A 10000-nucleotide genomic window follows, 5' to 3' on the forward strand; every position below is an offset into this window, starting at 1 on the left:
CTTTGTAACTTGCTCAGCTATCAAAACTTTGGAGTCCAGTCCCTGGACCCATTATGTACCTCTGTAATCTTTTGACTACCGCCCACAGGATGGGTATGGGGTGCATAATAAACTTATTAAACTAACAACATAATGAAGTTATTTTAAAACAAAAAAATAATCCGAGGAATTAGACGCGTGTGAAACATCTGGGTATCTTTATTGTAGACGTTTCGCCATCCAGTGGTTTTATTAATACAAATTCAAGGACATAATTGGAAGATTGATTAAGTTGTCTTTTGTATATAGTTCTACTGTCTTCCAATTATATTTTTGAGTTTGCATTGATAAAGCCACTGGATGGGGAAATGTCAACAGTAAATATACCCAGATGCTGCATCTTTATTGAAGAAACGTTTCGCCACTTCACCAGTATACAGTACATAAGCCACTTCGCACATATGATGTATTCTTTCCAAGACTGATGGACTGATTATATCGACTCAAGGCTGAGGGACTGATTACCTCCAACTCCTCCTGTTCTTCACCATTCTCCTTTGTATGGACTGATGAAGCCACTATGTGGCGAAACGTTTCTTCAATAAAGATTCCCATATGCTTCATAAGTGTCTCAATCACCAGCTTGTCGGTTTTAAACCATTTATCACATTTGTCGATACTGTATACATTTATGTAGAGGCAGACAGGTATCCCGCAGCCTCACTGGTGGACAAACCTTAAGTGCTCTCAGGAGGAATTCAATAACGATCCCACGCTTTATTCTGTTGTTATTTAGTAGCTGTCAGTGGTTCAAGGAATCATTTTGCCCGTGGCCTTGGTCTCAGACCGGGCCTCCTGGGTCGGAAATGAACTGTTACAGAATTAAGATGTAAGAAGAAGCACATAGGAGAGTAAAGATAAAAGTGTATGCTAAATGTAGGTAAATGTTTACAGTTTTATTTGTCGTCTTAGTTGTTCATGAGACAAGAAGAAGAGATCAACAATCCTGCCAGTGTGCAAACAAAAATAATTAGCAGGGTTTTCATTTCGAAATCATTTGACAGGAAAGTAGCACCTCCCTGGTTGGTTACTATCTACCAACTAGTGTTGTGATGGCACAGGAAAAGCGTCTTGTCTCGGCATCAATTGATAAAGCACCTCGTGGGCGAAACATCAACATGAGATGGCAGAACTCGCAGAATGGATCTTGTTTACATACTTGTCGGCATAATTCTACCCTTTTAGAACGTTAATCAAAAAGTTATCACGTAACTATATATGACTTGCAGCCCGATTACGAGGTAATCATGACTAGCTTAAACCTGCATGAGTTTCCAGTGAGCAGGGTAAGAAGCCAGGACAAGTCGCGACCATCACTGTCTCTCCTAGCACCTCGGGGAATGACGGGTGATCAGGCTCAGACTAGGGAAGATAAGGGATACCTCTAATTCTTTGGATCAGATCCCTTCATCAGCTTCAAAGCAACACTCCCCGTGGAGAGACAACGATGTTAACGAGAGTATCGTTACCAACAAACTAAATCGCTTACCTCTCGCGTCTCGTAGATAACCAGGTCTGACCCATCTCTCCGCTCGTAGCTGTGTAGAACCTCATGAACCAGTGCAACCTGCGCCCATGTAGTCAGTTGCAATTCTTTCCAGGTTCTACTGTTATTGCCTTGTGGTGTTAGCACTAACTACTAGTTCTCCCCCTTTATTTTTATTATATATTAACTACAGTCTCGTATGTTGCTCACGGTTTCGTAACCCAAAGATTGAAGATCAATCACGATGGAGTTATGGTCCCTCCAATATCTATCAAGTTCAGTATCGCAGCTACTGTTTCGCTGTGTTTTCTTTTCGTGTTTTGCATCAGTTTTCGGCTGCGCACTCCACCACTTCACCGACTACGATAGACGATAGACACGGATAATTTACCGCGTTTAGAATTTGCAAGGACGTAACTGGAGAGAGAAGAATCATTTTTATCGTTCAGGGAAGAGTTGAAGCTATGGACCAGATCCACTCTGTGTCTAGCCCATACATTGTTGACTTGGCGAGGTACGTGTGGCGAGGTACGTGTGGCGAGGTACGTGTGGCGAGGTGTGAGCAAAGGACACCTCTCGCTGGACCACCGTCATCTGTACCAACGGATCATCACGTGGACTACATCGATGCCGCTGGGCAGTCAACATTTACAGTCACCATACGTATCGAGAGGACACCATCTGTACCGCTAACTCATTACGTGTACTATTGTTAAACTATAAGTTCAGTTAGATCACACTATCTACACACAGTTAATTCACTATTTATATATGTCGTTAGATCACTATATATACCGCTAGATCAATATATGTGCCCCTAAATCACATATGCAACGCTAGATCACAATATGTACCATATGCACCACAGATCACTCTATGTACCGTTCGATCACTAACTGCGTGTACCATAGGCTCATTTGTTCTCCTGGGCGATCACCTGCACAACTGTAATTCTGAACTATCAGATGTACCGCTGCGCAATCATTTGCACTTTAGTGATGTGCTAATTGCGTTGTCTCGGGATCACTACAGACGCTTGCCTGATCTCTCGACCTTGTCATACTTATTTCAGCTTCTAAATATGTGTAATTTGCTTAAAGATTTCGTCTCTTCTCGATGACTGTATGAGAGGTGTGTTGTGGTATGTCACAGTGGATGTCTGGCAAATATGCGAAGTGTTTGTACCTTGGCTGCCCCGTCTGTCATATACCTAAATAAAGGATGATTTTACTGTCACATTATTTCGTATTGCTCTCCTTCTGTGGTATAAGATGCAAGTTTCGGGCAGTTTGGTGTAGGTGGTGGTTGGTGTGTTTGTGTGGGCGGTGGGGGAGTCGTTGGTGTGTTGGTGTTGATGGTGGATGAACACGCAGTTCAGAAGGCCAATCCTAAACACACGCCCTTCCCTACAAGGTCAGAGTCCAGGAGAGAAACACAGCTTTACGTGAGGTCTGTCCTGCCACACTAGCACTCACTGCTTCTAGTGCTCTAAGACTTGCTCAGGTTAGTTGGTAAGTCAGAAGAACAAGGTTCACAAGAGGCCTACTGCTGCTGCTGCTGCTGTATTGCTTACATGATTCTTGCAGTCGTTAACCTTTACCATCAAATCTCTAATACGTATGAAAATGCTTGATTCCTACAATATCGCAGTTCTACAACAGAGCACAGATCGTCAAACATCCCCCAAAAGCATTAATCAAAGCGGTGAAAGTCAGTATTCACAAGAGAGAGCTGGTACCATCCAGTATTTTGCTACCAGACTAATCCTCAGCAGTACGAACGTAATATAACATCATTAACTATTGACACACATCTCAGGGTTTCTTCACTGTTCATTACACACGAAAAACTTTTCCAGAGAGTGAGACAGGTAGCACCAGACGAGAGTGCCAGAGAGAGCCACAAGCGTGCCGTGGCAGAGTGCGGGCACTACTGCCTGCCTTGTGTTTGTGCTGCTACTGGCTGCCGGCCTGGCTGGGGGGTGCCCACACTCACCATGGCGTGGGCACCTCACCATCCCGCAGATTACAAGCATGTGTCAGCAGCTTTTTAGTATGTGTGTATACGTATATGTGAGCGCGATAGCACCAGCATGTGTTTGTTTGTTTTTCTAACCAGAGAGATTGAAGATATTGCCCAGAGGAGCAAAGTCAGTGGGAGGTGGTAGCCATGCAGTGTGTGAACACAACCATTACTGTCTAGATACGTGATACACAATAATCAGTTAATACAAAAGGAACAAGGACCCCAGTGGAAATAAGTCACTGACTTTTTCGGGTTATCGTGGGTAATTTACACATATGTTAATATGCAAAACAAGCCACGTGGGGGGGGGGTAAATCTTTAGCTCAAGTACTTTCAGACTTCTCAGTGCGTCATCAGGAGTTATGCAGTGTTGCAAGGCAACAACTGAAGGAGTGAGGGGAAGTTTTCTCAGAGTAGCGCAGTGCGGGTTTGTCACGTTTAGAACTTGGTTTACTTGGTCCCACCCTATGTTTTTGTTACTGAAGTTGAATTTGGTGAAGGCTCCCTCGTGACTGACCACATGTTGGTCTGGGGCCCCGCCCATACATGTCTGAACCTCTATTATGTTGTGATCTGAGTATATTGTTTTAGATGTGATGACATCTCGTATCAGATAATCAATGTTAGTGAAGATGAGGTCCAGCGTATTCTCCAATCTTGTTGGCTCTATTTGTTGGTTTAAGGTGAATTTGGTGCAGAGATTTAAAAGCTCGTGTATGTGTGAGTTTTCATCTGAGCTGCCTCCTGGTGTTATCTCTGTTACAACATTATTCGCATATTCCTCCATTTTAGGTGCCTTAGGCTGAAATCTCCCAGGAACAAGATGTTGGGGGCAGGAGCTGGAAGATTTTTCAGCAACGGGCCCCCGGAGGCTTGTATACAACCACAATGACCAGGTTTTGGTTCTCGATCCTCACTGCTAAAACTTCAACTACATCATCTGAAGTATTAAGTAGTTCCGAGCATATAATGACTCTGTGATATACAGGCCAACCCACTCCCCTCTTGCCTGTTCACTCTGTCACATCTGTATAGGTTGTAACACGGGATCCATATTTCATTGTCCAAGTGATCCTTTATGTGAGTCTCTGTGAAAACCGCGAACATTGCGTTTGACTCCGTAAGCAGTCAACGGATGAAAGGTATTTTGTTGTTCGTTGCTGGCTTTAGACCCTGTATATTTACAAAGATGAATGTCGTCGGATTGGTGATATGGTGGATGTGGAGAGTCTTGTCTTCCTGACACTAATATCTGTTGTTTTCGGAGTGGAGAGAGGAGCTTACTCAGACCTCTACAACACAATTATCATCGAAGATTTGTTAAGGTATACCATTAATTAAGGAAAGATCATGGACTTCACTTTACGAAATGTGCATAATATGGATGGGAAGACATGACCCTCTCCTGGTGTGGGAAAGTGGAGAGAGGGAGGGGTTGGCCCACTTGCGAGGGGTCGTCGCCCCCTGGTTGGAGAAAATTTTCTCCACAATGGAGGTACAATAACGGATATGGAATGTCGAAAACAAAACAAAAATAAAAATCTGCATCAGTATTATGTGCCAAGAAGATCTGAACATCCCGAATTAAAAGCGAAATATGATAAAGAAGCGATAAAGCTGGTAGATAACAACACCAGATAACGTAGGCGACCATAAATTATAATACACTAACTAGTAATCGCTTTGGAATTATATTCTAAATTTATAATAATAATAATAATAATAATAATAATAATAATAATAATAATAATAATAATAATAATAATAATAATAAGATTTATTTAAACATGTACATGATACAACTTATACATACCATAGCTGACATCAGTAACATACTATATAGAAAGCCACTTGTTATGCAGAGCGTTTCGGGCAAATTAGGTGAATTTGCTCCCAGAATGCGACCCACACCAGTCGACTAACATCCAGATTACTTATTTTACTGCTAGGTGAACATGGACAGCAGGTATCTTAAGGAAACGCCCTATTGTTTCCACCCGTACCGAAGATCGAGCCACGGACCTCAATGTGTGAGCTGAGTGTGCTACCACTCGAGCTACGGGACACCAAAGAGGAAATAAGCAGATATAAACACCTCAAATTAATTTAACTGGAACCAAAACAAATCTACTCGTCACAGACTAGTTTGTATTCCATACACAGTCTGTGGTCCTTCAAGTGTAGGTTCTATAACTAGTAGTTCACTGCAGCTGTGGACGGCGTCCTGGAGAAAAGGTTCTAGGGACCCCATTAGAAATAAGCCGCAGTGACTGGCTTTCTGAGATTATCCTGGGTCACTAACACGTTAATAATCCGATTAAAGGCTTCTTCTTCTTCCTCTTCTTCCTGAAGACCACGGCTGGTCGTACAACCTGTTGATGATCATCTTTGGCAGGAACCTCGACCGGTAAATCAACAGGTTGTACGACCAGCCTTGGTCTTCAAGAAGAAGAAGAAGAAGAAGAAGAAGAAGAAGAAGAAGAAGAAGAAGAAGAAGAAGAAGAAGAAGAAGAAGAAGAAGCGTTTAATCGGATTATTAACGTGTTAGGATAACCTCAGAAAGCCAGTCACTCTTGACGACCTAACCACTCAGGCTGTTCGTGCTAGCTAAACACATTCCCACACAGCCTTCCACAACCCGGCTGGAAGAGCCTGCCGACCCCCCTCCCCCCAATCACCCCCCTCACTAACTTTTATGAGCTACGTAAAAACTAACACGCTGAAATATACCTTACACAAATAATACTCTATCACGACTCCCCTCTAAAATACAATACTGCATCACTGTATCCACTAATAATACAATACAAAGTGGTAAACATACACCGGCCTTGACGTGCTCCTCTCCTCACGTCATGCGTAAATTTTTCTGGATATTACGGCACTTATTTCCTCAGTAAAATTATTACGAAACGCGGATAAGTCGTCCACAATTAGCATTGGTTAAGACAATAGCGGTTAATGTTGGGTAAGTTAACAGTGGGTAAGTTAACATCAGTTAACAGCAAGGACACTAGGTTGCAGGTACCGTGACCATTCACTCTCCGCAGGACTATAACCTCACACGGGTCCACATCAACTGCATCTTCCGTCTTCTCCTCTTGATCATAAAATTTTACAAATCGTTCTGAAGGCATCCGGTTGCCTTCGAAATTTACTTGTTGGTCTGTTTATGCAGCGATGGATATATATATATATATATATATATATATATATATATATATATATATATATATATATATATATATATATATATATATATATATATATATATATATCGTGTAATAAGCCAGCCAAGAAAAGTTAAACCTATAGAAGGGGAATATTCGATGAGATTTACGCACTTCTCAGTGCATCCTTCCTGGGAGGTATAGACCTCTCGGTGTATGTATATACTGTGGCCTGAATCAGCGGTTGGCTTCATTAACAGGAAGCACCGACAGGTGTTAAATGATGAAACATCTGAGTGACTAAATGTAGCAGGTGTTCATCAAGAATTGAAAAAAATACATGTATATAATTTGTGGACGACACGAATATAGGCAAGTCTGTGGCGGTGTGGTGGGAGGCGTGGGAATGTTTCTCCCTTGTAGGATAATGATAGGCGATGTTTGTGCTTTGGCTATGTTAGGTGATGATAGGTAATGTTTGGTGGTGATAGGTAACGTTTGGTGGTGATAGGTAATGTTAGATGGTGATAGGTAATGTTAGGTGGTGATAGGTAATGTTTGGTGGTGATAGGTAATGTTTGGTGGTGATAGGTAATGTTAGATGGTGATAGGTAATGTTAGGTGGTGATAGGTAATGTTAGGTGGTGATAGGTAATGTTTGGTGGTGATAGGTAATGTTAGATGGTGATAGGTAATGTTAGGTGGTGATAGGTAATGTTAGGTGGTGATACGTAATGTTAGGTGGTAATAGGTAATGTTAGGTGATGATAGGTAATGTTTGGTGGTGATAGGTAATGTTAGATGGTGATAGGTAATGTTTGGTGGTGATAGGTAATGTTAGGTGGTGATAGATAATGTTAGGTGATGATAGGTAATGTTTGGTGGTGATAGGTAATGTTAGATGGTGATAGGTAATGTTTGGTGGTGATAGGTAATGTTAGGTGGTGATAGGTAATGTTAGGTGATGATAGGTAATGTTTGGTGGTGATAGGTAATGTTAGATGGTGATAGGTAATGTTAGGTGGTGATAGGTAATGTTAGGTGGTGATAGGTAATGTTTGGTGGTGATAGGTAATGTTAGATGGTGATAGGTAATGTTAGGTGGTGATAGGTAATGTTAGGTGGTGATAGGTAATGTTAGGTGGTAATAGGTAATGTTAGGTGATGATAGGTAATGTTAGGTAATGATAGGTAATGTTATGTGGTGATAGGTAATGTTAGGTGGTGATAGGTAATGTTAGGTGGTGATAGGTAATGTTAGGTGGTGATAGATAATGTTAGGTGGTGATAGGTAATGTTAGGTGGTGATAGGTAATGTTATGTTGTAATAGGTAATGTTAGGTGATGATAGGTAATGTTAGGTGATGATAGGTAGTGTTAGGTGATGATAGATAATGTTAGGTGGTGATAGGTAATGTTAGGTGGTGATAGGTAATGTTAGGTGGTGATAGGTAATGTTAGGTGGTGATAGGTAATGTTAGGTGATGATAGGCAATGTTAGGTGGTGATAGGTAATGTTAGGTGATGATAAGTAATGCAACTTGACCTCAATGATATCAATCGTTGTCTGGAAACCTGCTATCCGCCACTAAAGGAGAGAGAGAGAGCTGGAAGTGATTATTGTCAAGGCGACAGACGTCAGTAGACGCGGTTGCAGAGACGGACTTTACGCAGACGTTTCGCCTGTCGAACAGACTTCTCTAGTCATCACCTTATGACGACGTTTTGGCCCGTCCTGGACCACTTGTCAAGTCACAGCCTACAGTTCTCCAGTCAAGCCTGTTTCAAGGGTAAAACATCTCCAGTCAAACCATACCACGGGCGGGGATAGAACCCGCGGTCAGTCATTATTACGGTTTCAGGTAATCAAGGCCTGTTAATCTGACCATAATGGGAGCTTGGAGCGAAAAAAAACACAGCAGTAGACTTTTAATTATATTTTCCTTCACCAAATACGATGTATTTACAAGTATGTATGCTATGTACAGAACTTTGGAAAATAATACTATCACGGTGATCAAGAGGCAAGGACAACAGCCAGAGACAGAGAACACCGCATTCAACCAGCAGCTGGATGAATCTGGCAAGAATGAATCGTAAGTGCTACCACATCACCTTCGCAACTGTCAGACCCACAATATGAATAGCTGAACCAAAGTACTGATTTAACAATGGGACCCCCTGAATCATTAAACCCTAAGCACCAGGTTCACTGGTTGGGAGGCAGCCTATATGAGAGTGTGTAGATACGCCGAATAAATGTAACGTACTCTTTGCATGCTACAGTCATAAAACTCCAGACTGACGTGTTAGCCACTGGGCCAGCTGGCTACAATAAGATTCATCCAACTAGTTGGATGAATCATGACTCTCTGACCGCGGGTTCTATCCCCACCCGCGGTATGGTTTATTTACAATCGTGTCATTACGATTTCGTGAATCTCCAGTCAAAGCTGTTCCTCAGGCGAAACATCTCAGTCAAGTTCTCTGCAACTGCGATCTTTCTACAAAGGATAAAAAAGAACGCTGCGTTTCGTATTAAGAAACTGTGAGCACAGCACGCTAGAAACGAGCACAACGTTAGAAACGAGCACAACACGCTAGAAACGAGCACAACACGATAGAAACAACACTGACACTACAGTACCCTTGCCAGAGTGGACCTAAATATTATACTGAAACTGTAGATAAGTGGAACAAGCTGCCAGGTAACATCACTAGCAGGAACTTTGGGTAGCGTTAGATATGAGTTAGACAGGTACATGAGTGGGTGCGAAGTGGACCTGCCTAGCACGGGCCAGGAGGACCTTCTCCTGCTGCACTGTTCCTTCCTTCTCGTGTTGTTCTTGTGAGAGTTGCTCCCCAACGAGACGTATAGATATACCCGAGAGGAGGCAATAATAGCGAACAAGCGATACACGATGCAAAACATCCACGGTGGGAGTTGAATGATAGCTCTAGGCCTTTCTTGTTACAATCAACAGATCATCAGGAGTTTGCAATGTTGCAAAAATGAGCAGGAAATCCAGTTCAGGCTAGAGTTGTTCCCTTGAGCTCTTCTACCTGGGCTTCCTACTCATTATGTGTTCATTGCAACACGAAAGGCCTAGAGCTCTTATTCAACTCCCCTTGTTGTTGTTTTGCAACTAGAGAGGATGTTGAGAAGAGAGATCATCCTAGTGATATTCACTAAAGCTTAACCTCTATGGCCCTTGCAGGGATGTGCCTTGATGCTGGTGGAGGAATCTTGATCCAAGGGACTTGGAGCCGCCCTCCCTCG

At 42.4% G+C, this 10000-nt stretch overlaps 1 protein-coding gene across 13 annotated transcripts in view; it reads right to left on the reverse strand.

Annotated features, from left to right (window-relative positions):
* wnd (Mitogen-activated protein kinase kinase kinase 13 wallenda) overlaps positions 1-10000 on the reverse strand; it is a 216016-nt gene that overhangs the window by 56481 nt on the left and 149535 nt on the right. The window contains exon 1 of one of the 13 annotated variants that reach the window (XM_070082217.1): positions 3337-3478. The exons of 9 other annotated variants lie outside the window; for them this stretch is intronic. Coding sequence is in view for 1 of the 4 variants with exons in the window: in XM_070082213.1 (XP_069938314.1) it covers positions 1529-1593 (65 nt within the window). In the remaining 3 variants the exon portion in view is untranslated. Of the gene's footprint in view, positions 1-1528; positions 3479-10000 lie in introns of those variants that run through there. 3 more of the 13 variants (XM_070082213.1, XM_070082214.1, XM_070082218.1) reach the window with 3 other exon arrangements.

The sequence above is a fragment of the Cherax quadricarinatus genome, chromosome 7 (genome assembly GCF_038502225.1).
Source record: "Cherax quadricarinatus isolate ZL_2023a chromosome 7, ASM3850222v1, whole genome shotgun sequence".
Lineage (NCBI taxonomy): Eukaryota > Metazoa > Arthropoda > Malacostraca > Decapoda > Parastacidae > Cherax > Cherax quadricarinatus.